The 15,309-nt window shown below is 34.8% G+C and overlaps 1 protein-coding gene across 1 annotated transcript; it reads right to left on the minus strand.

Moving 5' to 3' along the window:
• Nucleotides 1-5,488: 5,488 nt before the first annotated feature.
• On the minus strand, nucleotides 5,489-10,140 carry LOC149410373 (uncharacterized). The gene is made up of 3 exons (XM_089649002.1): nucleotides 10,106-10,140; nucleotides 6,956-7,107; nucleotides 5,489-6,306 (listed from the first exon to the last, which is right to left on the minus strand). Exons 1-3 carry the CDS (start codon nucleotides 10,138-10,140, stop codon nucleotides 5,489-5,491), a joined length of 1,005 nt encoding a protein of 334 aa, XP_089505128.1.
• Nucleotides 10,141-15,309: the final 5,169 nt, after the last annotated feature.

A 15,309-nucleotide genomic window follows, 5' to 3' on the forward strand; every position in this document is an offset into this window, starting at 1 on the left:
TATAGTTCCAAAAATTTTCAATTTATTCACAAGTATACAATATTACATAAATAACAATATTACAATTAAAAATTACAAAGAAATTACAATGACAATTTACCAATCATGTGCCATTTTCATTGTCAATTTCATGAATATCATTTCCTAATGTCGTGATAATTGGGTTATGGTAACTAAAGTGCGAGATATATACATGAGCACTTAAATCCTTAATGAATCGTGCAAAAACTGCATCGATTGTTGTCCCGTGTCTAGTCGTGCTAGTGTTCCTATCATTAACAATATCCAAATTGAGGGTGTTTTTGAAAAAGTTCAATAACTCTACAGATTCTTCCCTCGCAAAATTAACATTAAAATCTCCCGAAATGATCATAGGAATTTCGTGATAATTCTTATTCAATAGCCTCGAACCACCCTCTGTGTATGGCAGAAGCACATGGTGGATAAAATCTTTGATATCAGTAATCGATTTAGTAATTGCTTTGATTGTAACGACATTCCTACATCATATTTCACTGTTAATATAATCTCGCCAATATATTAAACAATCCTATTCCAACAATACTACTATATTGTGAAATATTTATCAACTCTTATAGGTTATATTTACCTTATGTTAATGTCATCACTGTGTGAATCAGACTCTCCTCTTCTTTGGTGATTCTCAGGGGATATTTCCTCTTGTGCCACTGATGTGTTCATCACCTCTATCTCGTCACTACTCATTTTTAACACTGAAATTCTGTACCAAACCGTATGAACCACAATCAATTACGTATTTCACTCGTATTACACTCACGACGCAGTATACTAACCAAGCAGCTGATGCTTGGCGTGGCGCAGTTCGCTGGTGTCTGAGAGAGAGGAAAGAAGAGAAGAGAGAGAACGTTCGTGAGCGGCTCCCCCACCTCAACAAGCGCATATGGTGAGAGAGGGACAGTGAACGGTGAGTGGTGGTGGGGGTACCCGCATTTTCGTGTCGATCCTGACTCGGTTTTACTCCGTCCCCGAAAATCCATTACGCGCCTAAAGAAGTTTCACTTCAATAAATTGAATATTTATTTAGACTTTTAGAAAAAGTCTATAGGTGTACTATATTGCAGTGTCTTGCAACACTGTACAAGCGGTTCGGAAGTGCTCGGGAAGGCCGAGCACTTCCGAACCGGTCGCATTAACTACAGACGCTGGCGGAGCAACGCCAGACGGAAAACCACCCCACTAGCGAGCACACGTTACCAACTAATTTTGTACAGCTCTGTTGTAATTGCTTTTATCGTAATAAATCTGTAAACGAACCATCAGAGTTGTCAATCATCTAACAAGCCTTGAGCAACAGAAAAGTGTAGTAAACAACAAAAAACACTACAATATAAATAAAAATCGGATAAGTTTATTCGAGACACTCTCTATGTTACAAACGAATTCTTTGGAAATTTGTAATCATTTAATATAATGGCTGCCAAAAAACGGGGGAAATTAGTTGCAAGATGATATTCTTAATAATGTATTAGAAATATGAGATCGACAAAAATGACGAGAGGTTAAATAAGTTGTCCCGGTAAGTTAGAGATTCTGATTTCGATTACCAGTTGAGAACTTAACCTTTTTATTTTTTCTGTGTCATGTTCTGTTTCATGTTTCGTTTAGTTTTATTAGTATTATCTTCTTCTTAACTACTCGAGCGATTGGTGTCATATCATGCGAAACAGCTTACTGCAGTTTAAAGAAAACAAATCCACCTAGATTTCAACGTTCATCCCATATTTTTAGGTTCCATAAATTTAGCACATTATGGCAAGCGATGGCTCAAAACGTTTTGCAAACTTGGCATAATTTGTCATAAATCGCTCGAGTTTTTAAGAGGAAGCTACAAGCCAAAATGTGTATATTCTTGGTATACCTTATATTGTAGGTAATAGGCACTAAAATCGCTTGAAAAACGGAGTCTAGAAACGTTCGATTTCAAGCACAAAACCGGTTTTTATTTATTTTGTAAATAATTTTATAAGAAAGCAAAAAAGTTAATCAAGTGAAACTATCACAGAAAATCTTAGCTATAATATGAAACCGAACACCCCTTGTTGCACAAATTCAAGGGTGTTGCAGATTGGAGGTGGCTGCCAAATTCAACAGAGTGGCGTAATAGCAATTTATACAGGGTCAGCAGTTGTTTACTATCTGCGGGATCAGCGGACCCTCTATATTACGCCCAGCTTCTTTTATTTATTTATTTATTTATTTATTGTTTGAAACATTTACAGAGTGTTAACAATTATTACATTTATATTGTTTCGGTGGTAATGTGCACATATATTAACACCCCAATTAAAAATGTTCACAGCATGCGTAAACAAGGTTTAGTTGATATTAGGCGGAGATGCTAGTGGTGAAAGAAAAAAAAATACAAATATGATAATAATTAAAAAGAAATATAAAACATGAATATTAAGTATGAAATATAAAATGTAGTAAATGTACAGAGAAAGGATAAGGAAGAAAAGTAAAGAAAATAATAAAGCAATTATATAACTGTTCTCCACAACATATCATGGTAGAAGATGGTTGATTTGTTTTTTAAAATATGCGAGACTGTTTGCGAATATATCTATAAGGTCACATTCAACTGTATTGTACAGACGACACATTCTAGATAGTGGATTGAAATAAGCAATATTATTATTAAATATATCAATATGGAATATATTTTGGCTCCTTAAATTATGTCTATTAGGGACTTTAATATGAATATTGCTCAGACAATTAGTGGTAATAAGTTTATCATGAATAATTTTATATAAACATATTAAGTCTGCAAATTGTCTTCTTTTTTCCAATGTCGTAAATTTGAAGTTTAGTAGACGTTCTTCATAAGATTTGAGTGAGGCATTTAATCCAAGTTTATATGATAACAGTCTTAGGAATTTTTTTGCACAGATTCAATACTTTTAGAATATTTTATATAATGTGGGTTCCAGATAACACTCCCATATTCCAATTTGCTTCTGACCAACGAGTTGTATAATGTTATAATGGATTGGGGGTATTTAAATGGTTTCGATATTCTATGAATGAATCCAATCATTTTCATTGATTTACTTATAATATCATTTATATGTACATCAAACATAAACTTTGAATCAAGAGTGATTCCTAGATCTCTTATAGTGGTGACTGCATTTAATCGTACATTATTAATGGAATATGCAAAATCCTTTCGTTTTCTGTTACGAGTAAAAGTAATAATGTAACATTTTTCAATATTTAAAAACATATCGTTTTGAATGCACCAGCTATTTAGTGTGTAAAGGTCTTCTTGAAGCTTAACATGATCAGAATCAGTGGAAATTTTGCGGTAAATCTTGAGATCATCGGCAAATAGAACAAAATCACAGCGTAACATGGGGCCAAGGTCGTTAATAAAGATTAAGAAAAGCAGTGGGCCAAGATTGGACCCCTGGGGTACGCCTGATGTTACAATTATGGGAGGTGATTCGTACCCATTAATAAGTACTAATTGTGTTCTATTTTCTAAGTAAGACTTAAGCCATCTAAAAAGATCACCGTGAATACCTATTCGATCAAGCTTCTGTAGTAGAATAGAATGGTTAACTTTATCAAATGCCTTTTGAAAATCAGTGTAAATGGCATCTACTTGAGTTCTTTCATTGAAAGCATTACAAACATAATCACAAAAGTCAAGAAGATTTGAATTTGTAGATCTGCTGGGAACAAACCCATGTTGATTGATGCATAATTGCGGTTTAAAGTGTGAAAATACAGAAATATATATTATAGATTCAAAGACTTTCGCAAAACAAGATAAAATGCTGATTGGTCGGTAATTTTTCACAAAAGATTTATCACCAGATTTATGTATTGGAACAATATGTGCATTTTTCCACAAGTCTGGGAAAGTTCCTGAAGATAATGATTCATTATATATTAAAAGAAGTGGGTTAATCAGCGCGCTGGAACAACATCTTACAAACAAGGGAGGTATTTTATCAGGTCCTGGGCCTTTGGATGTATCGATTTTTTCTAAACAAGATTTAATGGTTTCCTTGCTAACATTAATTTTTCCAAGATTAAATTGGTTGTTTTGTGAAACTTTTGGCATGGCAGTATATAACAAGGGATTAGATTGAGTATAATTAGAGAAAATTTGAGGATGTGAAATAATTAGAGAAAAGATTGGCAATGTGTTGTCCATTATCTGCAGATATAGAATCCATGTGCATTAATTTAGGAATGCAATTGGTAGTACGCAACGATTTTGAGTATGCCCAGAAAGCTTTTACATTTACTTTTATGCCTTGTTCAACAGAATTTATATATGATAAATAGCATTCTTTTTGCATTTTTTTCGATCTTTTTCTTAGAATACCAAACTCAGCATAGTCTAGCGGGTTTTTATATTTATTGGCCCGCAGTCTTACTTTATTTTTCTCTTTGAGGAGCTTAATAAGAGACTGACTAAACCATTTGGGGTAGTGATTTCTTATTTGTGTTTTTTTTTTCGGGATATGTTTATCAATAATATCCCACAAAGTATCGTAGAATAATCGTACCTTATTGTTGACATTCGAGTTACTGAAAAGTGAGATCCAATTAACATTTGACAGATCTAGACGACAAGCTTCATAATTTCCTTTCTTAAAATTGTATTTAATAGGGCTATGATTATCTTTTAAGTATTTCAGTTTTTCAAATTTTAAAATCATTTCGAAAGGGGGATGATGATTGTCGACTTTTGATAACCCTGTTGTTCTAGACAGATTAATATTAGTTTCATCACAAAAAAGTAGGTCAAGAATATTAGAATTTCCATTAAGAATATAATTGAATTGGTGAAGGTTACACATTGAGGCCAAGTTGACAACACAGTGAGCTTTATGACTAGTGTAGTTGGACGGAGCTAGTGTTTTGTTGTTATATGCTATGTCAGGTGTCCATTTAATCTCAGGTAAATTAAAGTCGCCGATAATTATAAATTTAGATTTCGGATTACTATGTTGTAGATAAATATCCTGAATATTCTTGATTCTATTACAGTAATCATCAACAGATAAATTGGGAGGAATATATAATACACAAATGTAGATAAGTGAGTTAGAATATTCGTGCGGTTTTATTGATAACCATAAATCTTCTCCATCACTTTCCCAAGATGATTTGCGTGTTGTTATTAATTTTTTATCGACTGCTGCTAAAACTCCACCGCCTTCTCTGGATGCTGAACTAGTGGATTCGCGATCTCTTCGAAAAACTAGGTAACGCTCGTCAAACAATTCATTACTAAATATTGATGAATTTAACCATATTTCAGTGAAGCAGATTATATCGTAATTGTTGATTGAAATTTCATTTTTTATGTCATTTGTTTTAGTTTTGACTCCTCTAACGTTTTGATAAAAAAAATTCACTTCCATTTTGTTTTGTTAAGATTTTGATAGATTATACATTCTACAGATAAATTAAATTGGGAAATTTAGGTGAGAGAATCCAAGGAGTCATGATCGCGGATCAACAGTACGTGAGCAGAGTTTTCATTTTTTCGTACAAAGATCCGTCCATTTCGGATCCATACGAATTTATGATGTGTTTCTTTGGCTTTCATCCTAGTAGCTGCATACAGGGCCTTATTTGCGGGAGAGAGATGTTCACTGACGTAAATTGGTGATTTCGTGCCATCGATCCCTATGTGTGTAGAATTTAGTTTGTTCGTCTTGTTTTTTTTATTGAAGTTGGCAACTGCAGCCAGAACTTCATTCTTTACCCTCACGCTTGGAAGCTTCACTATTATTGACTTGGGTCGGCTGGATTCAGGATGGACCTTGGGGACCCGATGTAAGTGAAGTATTTCAGATTCAGCAATGGGACGGGAAATTACGCTTCCAAGTTGTTTGATGATGGATACTAAGTTCTCAGATCTATTTTCAGGAACACACTGAATCTCTACATTGGTTTCTCTGGCCATCTGTTCAATTTGGGATACGCGCGTGTTAAGATTACGCATTTCTGTGTGAAGCCTCGTATTTTCGGCCTGTAAGCTTTTGATGGTGGCTAGTGATTCCGAGAACATTTTTTTTAGGTCCTCGTATTCAGCGGAGATGAAGTTTACGGACTTTTTTAACTCCGGTAGAATGTTGAGTTTGTCGTGAAAAGATTCGAACTCTGATGCAATACATCGTCGAACTATAAGCATTATCTGCTCGACATCCGGGTTCTGAGGCGACTTCATACCGCACGCAGGAGAAGCAGTAGACACTCTGTTCCCGCTCGAAGATTGGTTGACTTTCAGATCATCTTTGCAGTCAATACAGGTCCAGGTATCACGCTTAACACCCATCTTCCTAAAGTTAGTTTCTTTCATGTTCACACAGAAGAAATGGTAGTTAAGCAGACATGAAGAGCATTTAATGCCATCACCGGAGAGTATTTCACTCTTACAGTGTTTACAAGACATATTTATATAAAATAATTTATTGACACGGGATGTTTAATTTTTAGCGCCTGTTGGTTGGCAAACTCCGCCGCACCTTTGATAACTGATACCGACGCCTGTTGGCGGGCAAGCTGATGGTAAGTTTATTTAAAAAAGTGGGTGTGTCAAGCCTACGCAAGACAGAAGTGAAACTTCTAGTATTCCTCTCTCTCTATTTTCATTTCATCATCTCTATTTTCTCTCTTAGGTTAGTTTGAAAATTAGAGGTTAAATAATTCAACGACGAAGCATGGATTTGCTTTTTCTAATATTTTCTTATAGATGAATGACGTTCGATTAATGTATAGTTCCAAAAATTTTCAATTTATTCACAAGTATACAATATTACATAAATAACAATATTACAATTAAATATCTCGTCACTACTCATTTTTAACACTGAAATTCTGTACCAAACCGTATGAACCACAATTTATGAATGTGGGTTCTGTTGGTTTGTCGGTTTCTTACCTTTGTCGTCTGCGCCTCGAGCCGGTACAGCCGAGATGTTCCTGGTCTCGAGGAACTGTCTCACCTTACTGCAATTGCTTTCCTCGAAGGTTCTATCGGAATTATCCACATTTTTGGAGGCAGCACTACTCACTAAAACCAGCAGCAGCAAGCTGAACGCACAACACGTATATTTACACGGCATTTTAAACATATTTTTTAAAGTTTATAACAACTTCCTCGACAGTAAACAATATTTATATACTGGAATACGAATGGAACGGCAAAGCGCGCGACGCGAGCGCTCTCGACGGACGACTAAACCAGACTGAACGGCGGACGGACGGTACAGGAAAGCCCTGTCCACGTCTGTACCACAGCTAAGGCATGCGCCAAACAAAATTATACTACCGAGTAAAAAAGTACTTAAATAAAACACATAAAAACTTTTATGCGCATGCTAATGATTTGTTGCTTTTACTGAAAACAGTGAACGGTGAACGGTGAGCGGTGGTGGGGGTACCCGCATTTTCGTGTCGATCCTGACTCGGTTTTACTCCGTCCCCGAAAATCCATTACGCGCCTAAAGAAGTTTCACTTCAAAAAGACGAGATATTTAATTGTAATATTGTTATTTATGTAATATTGTATACTTGTGAATAAATTGAAAATTTTTGGAACTATACATTAATCGAACGTCATTCATCTATAAGAAAATATTAGAAAAAGCAAATCCATGCTTCGTCGTTGAATTATTTAACCTCTAATTTTCAAACTAACCTAAGAGAGAAAATAGAGATGATGAAATGAAAATAGAGAGAGAGGAATACTAGAAGTTTCACTTCTGTCTTGCGTAGGCTTGACACACCCACTTTTTTTTATATCTTGTCGGTAGAGAACCGGAAAAAAAATATTATAGGGCGGAAGCCCTCGCAAAACACTATCCGCGAACTTAACTTTTCGTACTTAACTTGTAATAAAAATGTATAAACAAACTGAAATATGCAGAGTGAGAAATAACGCAGCCTATGTATCAACTGACGAACTAACTCCCAGTTCTGAGAGACTAATTTGACTTTGGCTTCGATGGAGTCGCCGTGCCTGAGATGGGGTCTAGCACGGTCAAATCGATAACTTAACAATATCGAATCGATGGCCTTAACTGACAACAATTTTATATCGACATCCCGAGCGCGGTTGCGCTGTCGGTAGCCAAACCGATATTGACGCGTAATAAATGAGATATCGAATTACGATAGCAACACTGACGGGTATTGTCGATGGATCCACGTTCCTAAGCGTCGAGCATCAACATTCCACGTAATGATGCAAATAATTAACAATTTGGAATTGAAATATTCACTTAAAGCGATGCCATACGTAGTAATGCAAAATCATGTGTTTTTGGTTTGAAAATTTGGTCGCCTAGACATGTTTCAGATGCTTTAATTAAATACTGCGAGTAGAATACATCTTGGCCTTTGAAATAATCGAGTATTTTTTAGATAAGTTTTTTTATAAGCCCAGAAAAAAATAGTGTTAAGGCCTTTAAAAACTGATTTAAAGTTCAAAATCTCTTACTTACGAACCCATTTTCGGTTATAATTTTATTGTATAATGTGGCAAATTAAGATATTTATAAAATGATCGAATAAAAAATAAATATTTATGCCTGAACATCCACAAAATAAAATAATAGGCACTTTTTGGCCATGTTTTTTTCTTGCATAAATCAAAACAGGCGGATGGTGTTAACCGGGAATTTAAACCTTATCGCCATCTACGTAAGGGTTGTTATTGATAGAAGCTCAATTTAAAATATCACACGACGTAGTGCATCGCCTTAAATATACATTGGATTTCCGCATGTACTTCTTGATACTTCTTCTTCTTCTTTCGTATGGTGGGGGGTCAGAGGGGGACATCTAGGTCTGCGAGCCAGTCTAGGGCCTCAGACGTCGCCATGTGAACCTCATCAATCCCGCCGGGAATTAATGGACCGGGTATTCGTTTACTACATGTTCGGTAGTCTGCACCGCACCACATTCACACATCGCCGACTCTTTAAGGCCCCATCTGTGCATCATGTGGACACAGTGGCTATGGGAGCACCTTAACCTATTGATGGCGGACCAGGCAATGAGAACCCAGGCTGTCTCTTGGTGGGGTCCTGTATGAGATGGGCATTTCCCACGTTGGCCGTTTGCCACTCAAGTTTCCACCTATCTTCTGGGGTGAGAGATAATCGGAGGAGCTTCTCTCATTCCGCCCAGAAGGACTTTCGGGACTTCAAGCGGCATGCCGTGTGGGAGACGACATTTTCGTGCAAAGGTATTGCGCTTTTTTGCAGCGCCTTCTTGTATTCCCTCAGTGTTGCAATTTCTCGCCTAATGTTTGGCGGGGTTATGTTTGCAAGTACGGGGAGCCAAGGAAGAGAAGTAGATTGCATTATACTTGATACCAAAGAAGCAGTAAGGTCTTTAGCCATGCTTGTGATATTTTAACAACTTTCGTTGCTCAAAGCTAGAACGGAATCAATTGATCGCACAAACAACTTCTTTCAATTTTAATAGCTTCGTTCATTAATAAGCCAGTAGTATTGCATAACAAATGACATTTATTAATCAAAGAGTTTTATATATTGACAGTTAACTGACACTCAAGGCCAGGCGGTTTTCTCTGCCGACTGGCGGAATCATCGTGCTGACCGTGCCCGCAAATATCGCCAACTGACCATAGATGACGGATTTAGTCAATATTGTATTGATCTAGGATTTTATCGATAGACCGTGTTATTTGACCTCTCTGGTCGCTTAGTATTACATAAGTATACAATGGGAGTCATGTTGGGAAGATTGCTTTTGTTACTGATACAGTTCGGATTGCTTGGTTGCCACAGTGTTACGTTTTTCTAATCAATAACTACTGGTTTCTAATTACTGGTACAGTTTGGTTTGTTTGGCTGGCTGGTTGACTGGTCGGTACAGGGTTCTCTTTTCCTAGTCAATAACTACTGGTTTCTGATTGCTGGTACAGTTCGGAATGTTTCGTTGTTTGCTTGGCTGGCTGGTTGACTGGTCTTTACAGGGTTTTGTTTTCCTGACCTATAACAACTTGTTTATGATTACTGGTACCTACAGTTCGGATTATTTGGTTGTTTATTTGGCTCACTGGTTAACTGGAGGTCTGGTGTAGGGTGCAGACATTAGATCGTATAGCCACATTCATGAGATGTGTCCGAAGCGCTGTGATCTTAGTGTGTCATTGATGGATGTCCATTGTCCATCGAGCCGGAGGGATGCTGCCAGGTTGTAAGTTTTATTACCTTCGTAAACTTCATATTTTACGTAAAATGGTTATTTTATCTATAACCAAAAACTATAGAGCATTTACAATATAACACCTTCAACTTCTGACATTTCCCATACATTCTGATGGCAACATGCTACACTATCGCCTCCTAGCGGGATGAGTCGTGAGACTTGGTTTACTCATAAATTTTAATGGATTTGTGCACGATTTTGCCACGCTACTACACTAGCAACCCTAGTGGCCAGAATTGCAATCCAATACCTACAAGTAAATACTGCCAATATTTTACTGAAGTTGGAAGTATTATTAATATTCTGTGGTATTTGCTATAACTAAGTACCTACCAAATGTATGTATTTGAATTTTTTGGTTTTAAAAATTTTTATTATCATATTTGTATCCTGCTATATAGCATTCGAATTTAAGTTAAGGGGGGAATTTACAAGACATAAGTGAGATGTAGGTATCTAATCCCAATTTCAAAATTTGATATCTCAACAAATAAAAATACAAGTAATTAATGCAAAGAAAATATGCATTAGTTAAAAATAAAAGACAAGGAAAAATAAAAATAAACTCAAAGTAGGAATAAAGAAATAAAAATGAAATTCATATTAAATTTAGGTATCTGTATTTTTGTAGGTATATGTGGTTAAAAAAATAAAAAGTAATATTAGCCGAAAAAAATAAACAGGGCATAAAACCCCAAAATAAATCATGATAATAATTACAAGTGTCATAATTCAGGAGAAAAATGAGTATGGCTGATTTATTGAAATCTTGTAATAAACGTGATTGCAATCCATTCCCTATATAAAATAAAAATATATCAGAACACGTGTTCACGCGTATGTCCTTTTCCTAATAAATATAGGGAAGAAATTTGACAATTTTATATTTTTTATGAACACATCTTCCGACATCCTAATAACATATTCGTAGTGTTTTACCAACAGATTATTAGGAAACCTGTCAATTCATTCGTTTAAGGAATACGAATAATTTTACTACATTTTTAATAAATTATCATTAAATTTTCTTTGTTCCTAAATATAACATAAAAACAGTTCTATTACTTATTTCTAAAATATGAAAACGAAAAGAGTAAAAGTATTTTTTATTTGATGTATGCATCTACTCTGATTTCTTTGCAACAAATTATTACGATTACGATTCTTAATCGAGTAATAACTTATATTTAATAATACGTTAACATAAATGATAAACTATATAAAATTAATCAAAACATTTTAATAATTCCTGGCAACACCGATCCGCAGTTTTCCCGCTAAAATATATCCGATAACTTGTTTTTTCCTCAGAGTTTTTTTCCCTCCAAGCCATTCTTCACGGTCCCCGCGACAGGCGTGACGCGGCCGCTGTTTTTCTGCCGCCGATGCCAAATAAATACACAAAAAAACACCGATTTGCGATTTTGGAAAAAAAATCGATCGCATAAATTTACCAAATGTGATATAAATGATGGCGATCGTTGGAAAGCGCGCGAAAGGCTCTCTCGAAAAACTTCGACATTTTTGTGTAGGTTTTTCTGATTTCTAATAATAATGGGATAATTTGAATAGCGCCTTTTTATGTACAAACAGAAACGTACAAGTTACTGAACCTGAAAATATCAAATGATAGTGATTTATTTTTTAGGGTTTTATGCCGTGTTGCTTCCCCCTTATTTAGCCAGCATTTCGGTGGCCAACATGAAGATTCACATCTTCTCGGATGATTGACAATGTAACGCTGTCCGAAACGTTGGCTAAAGAAGGAGAAGAAAATAAATTACGATAATATTTTGGCATTCAAAAACTCACTTTTTCAAATCATCCCTTTTTTAATGTATGAAAAAACTATTGAAATAAAATGATTTCATTTTTTTGTATATATGTTTTTCATTATCTACCGTCGACGCTATTGGCTGAAACATAAGCCGCCTTGTGATTGGTCGGCTCGATAAGCCGCACGCTGAATGGTCGACGTGTCGCGGCGGATGTCAACTGTCACCTGTCACCTGTCAGTTGTCAACTGTCAGACACGATTGAGAGTGGTGGCTACCTGCTACTAATCTCAAGGTGATAAACACAAACAATAACATTGAAATAATTAAATATCAGTACAGACTTCCTGAAAGTTTCTGTAACTATGTAATCCTCGATGTTGGTAATGTTTTGAAAGGAAATGACAGTGGATGAATTATGTAGGAAGGTTGGGAGAGGCTTGATATTTAGATCAAGTCCAAAGGCCAAATTCAAAATACACATCTGTTATCTATTATCCTATATATCCCATATTGTAATAAAATAGAGATAATGATATCCTCACTGGGATCTCCTGTGCTGAGGATTTAATTTACATATTAATAAAATTTTGTAGTATTTATAATATAAAGTAATTTTAAATAAATTACATGGTGTTTTTTTATTCAGTTGAGTGGATTTAGTTTCATTGTGTATTTGATGTCAGTATATTATCTATTTCTGATCTTTCCATGTTATGTATCGAGCTTTTTATTTGAGATTTAAACGTTATAGTATGATTGTGAGTTTTGAATGAGAGTGGGATTTTGTTATAGATTTTAGTAACAGTATAGGAAGCTTTTTTGCCCGAATGATTTTGGTTTTTGCCCAAATTTGTAGTTGCTTGTTGTTTGTGTTTTTGACCCTGAAATTTATTGATTCTAATTTACGTGTTAGTTGTTATTGCTAGTATTTTGTATTTGTATGCAAATTAAAAAACGCAATCCTAATTATTGACATGACGTTATTATTATTTTAAAACCTTCTATTATGAAAATAAAACTACGAAATGGATAGGTACATTCAACTCTATAAGGTTATCTGTGCAGGCTATCAAATGAAGAATTAAGAGGAAGCTACATGCTAAAAAATGTGTATATTCTTGGTATATCTTATATTGTAGGTAATAGGCATTAAAATCGCTTGACAAACGGAGTCAAGAAACATTCAGATTAGTTAACTAGTTTAGATAACTAAGATTATGGGAGCAAGTATCTTTCTCCAATGGTCTTCAATGCTCGATCCTGAAGTCAGACGGGATTCTATGATGAGATTATTTCTGCAATGGTTTATCCTTCCCCTCAGTCCTACAATCCTGGTTCTTAACAGAGCTTTAAATCCTGGAACTCGCCCTTCTGTAAACATTAAGGAGGACTGCAGTGCCTGGAAAGTCTGAACATCAATCGGTATGCGTTTAAATTTGAGTTTTTATGTATTTTTGGATGTAAAAATTAAAAAACAAAATTTTGTTGATAACACTTCAACGGCTTCATCTATCGGGTCCAAAACATCATATATTTAACGCTGGAATCAACTACATAAGTTGACAAAATTTCATTAAAATCCGTTGGGCGGTTTCGGAGATTAGCGTGTACGAACACAGTGACACGTGATTTTTGGATTATCGGATATGTAGCATAGTTTCCTACCTGTTGTAAGTATTTATTTGTTTATTCATCGGATAAGCTATCAAGAAGATGGTGAAATATCCCCTATGTATTATAATATTATAATGTTTGACATTTGGTGCAGCGTTATAGGTTATAGTAGAGTAGATTGTATCATCTGCTACGAAAAGCGGCCGCGTGTTTGTTTGGCAAAACGAAGAGTGCTTCTTTATTGGTCACGAGCGGAGATCAATGCTCATTCAGACCGCGAGGAGAGACTATGTATTCGTGGTTGATGCAGATGAGAGAACAGAGATTAGCGTGGAATTAATTGTTTATTAGTTCGGGGGGGGGGGCGGGCAAAAAGGTATAGTTTATGCGTGATTTTTATGCAATTTCACTTAAGAGGAAGCTACAAGCCAAATGTATATTCATATATCTTATATCGTAGGTAATAGACATTAAAATCGCTTGACAAATGGAGTCTAGAAACGTTGGACTTCAAGCAAAATACTGTTTTTTTTAATTTATTTTGTAAATAATTTTATAAGAAAGCAAAAAAGTTAATCAAGTGAAACTGTCACAGATAATCTTAGCTATAATACTGTATTTTTTTTAAATGTTTCCTTTACGCGTTCATACATTTCTATTGAAAAATAAATTGTTTAGTAGTTTACATTTATATTTTTTATTGAGTAATTTATTTTTTTATTTGTAATCTAATCAAGCGAAACGATAGAAAAACCTTCAATTTATCTAAAACATATTTTTTAGTATTCATAATGTACACCAATTCGATATAAAGATTAATCAAAATAGTGATTTGGCATTAAGCTTCGCCATAAGGCGAAGCACTACAAAGAAAAGAAAAATGTGTTTTTTGTTTGATAATTTGATCATATTTTATCACAATTTATTTAACACAAACATACCGAGCATTTATTATTGAGCATGGGCAAAACAATCATAAAATGCTTAGAAAAAATAAACAGAAAAAAAACTGCTCTAATGTTCAAAATCTCGTAGTTACCAACTTACTCTCGGTTATCGTTTTATTGTACAATATGGCAAATTAAGTTTTCTACAAAATAATCATAAAATATTTAAATATACGTCAAAATAAAATAAAACACACTTTTTGGCGATTTTTTTTCTTCTTGCGGAAATCAAAACATGCGGCTGGTGTTAAGCGGGAATTTAAACCTTATTGCCATTTACATATGGAGTATTATTGTTAGAATCCCGATTCCAAATGCTGCACGACGTGGTGCATCGCCTTAAGAGGAATGGTAGTGTGGACTTTTTGATACAAAACTTAATTTTGGATTTGATGACAAAATATGTGGTGGCATATTTTGAAAGCCACAATAAACCAACAGGAAAACAGTCAACCTCATAAAATGTTTATTTTATTTTATATAGGGGTTTACAAGTTTAAAAAAAAATAATATACAGCTATTATTATTTTGAATTGTGGTATAAAATGTATTTTGCAATTGAAAAGATGAAATAAATATTAAATATGTTTTTTTTATGTGAACCTACCTACGGAGATATAAAAAAATATAAAATATTGCGAAAACTGTACATTTGTACAAAGTCCTCAATAATCTCGGAGCCTGTGAAGGACAAACCAATAAATCTGTTCGAT

This window comes from Hesperophylax consimilis, chromosome 28, assembly GCF_061612785.1.
Source record: "Hesperophylax consimilis isolate HC1 chromosome 28, BYU_Hcon_1.0, whole genome shotgun sequence".
Taxonomy (NCBI): Eukaryota; Metazoa; Arthropoda; class Insecta; order Trichoptera; family Limnephilidae; genus Hesperophylax; species Hesperophylax consimilis.

Bases quoted from the DNA above. Each gene is read 5' to 3' on its own strand.
- LOC149410373 (XM_089649002.1), bottom strand. From the start codon at position 10,140: ATGTCTGCACCCTACACCAGACCTCCAGTTAACCA. The intron at 7,108-10,105 runs GTGAGCCAAATA...TTGTGCGTTCAG, and splicing joins ACCAGACCTCCAGTTAACCA to CTTGCTGCTGCTGGTTTTAG. The intron at 6,307-6,955 runs GTAAGAAACCGA...TTGACTGCAAAG, and splicing joins TCGAGGCGCAGACGACAAAG to ATGATCTGAAAGTCAACCAA.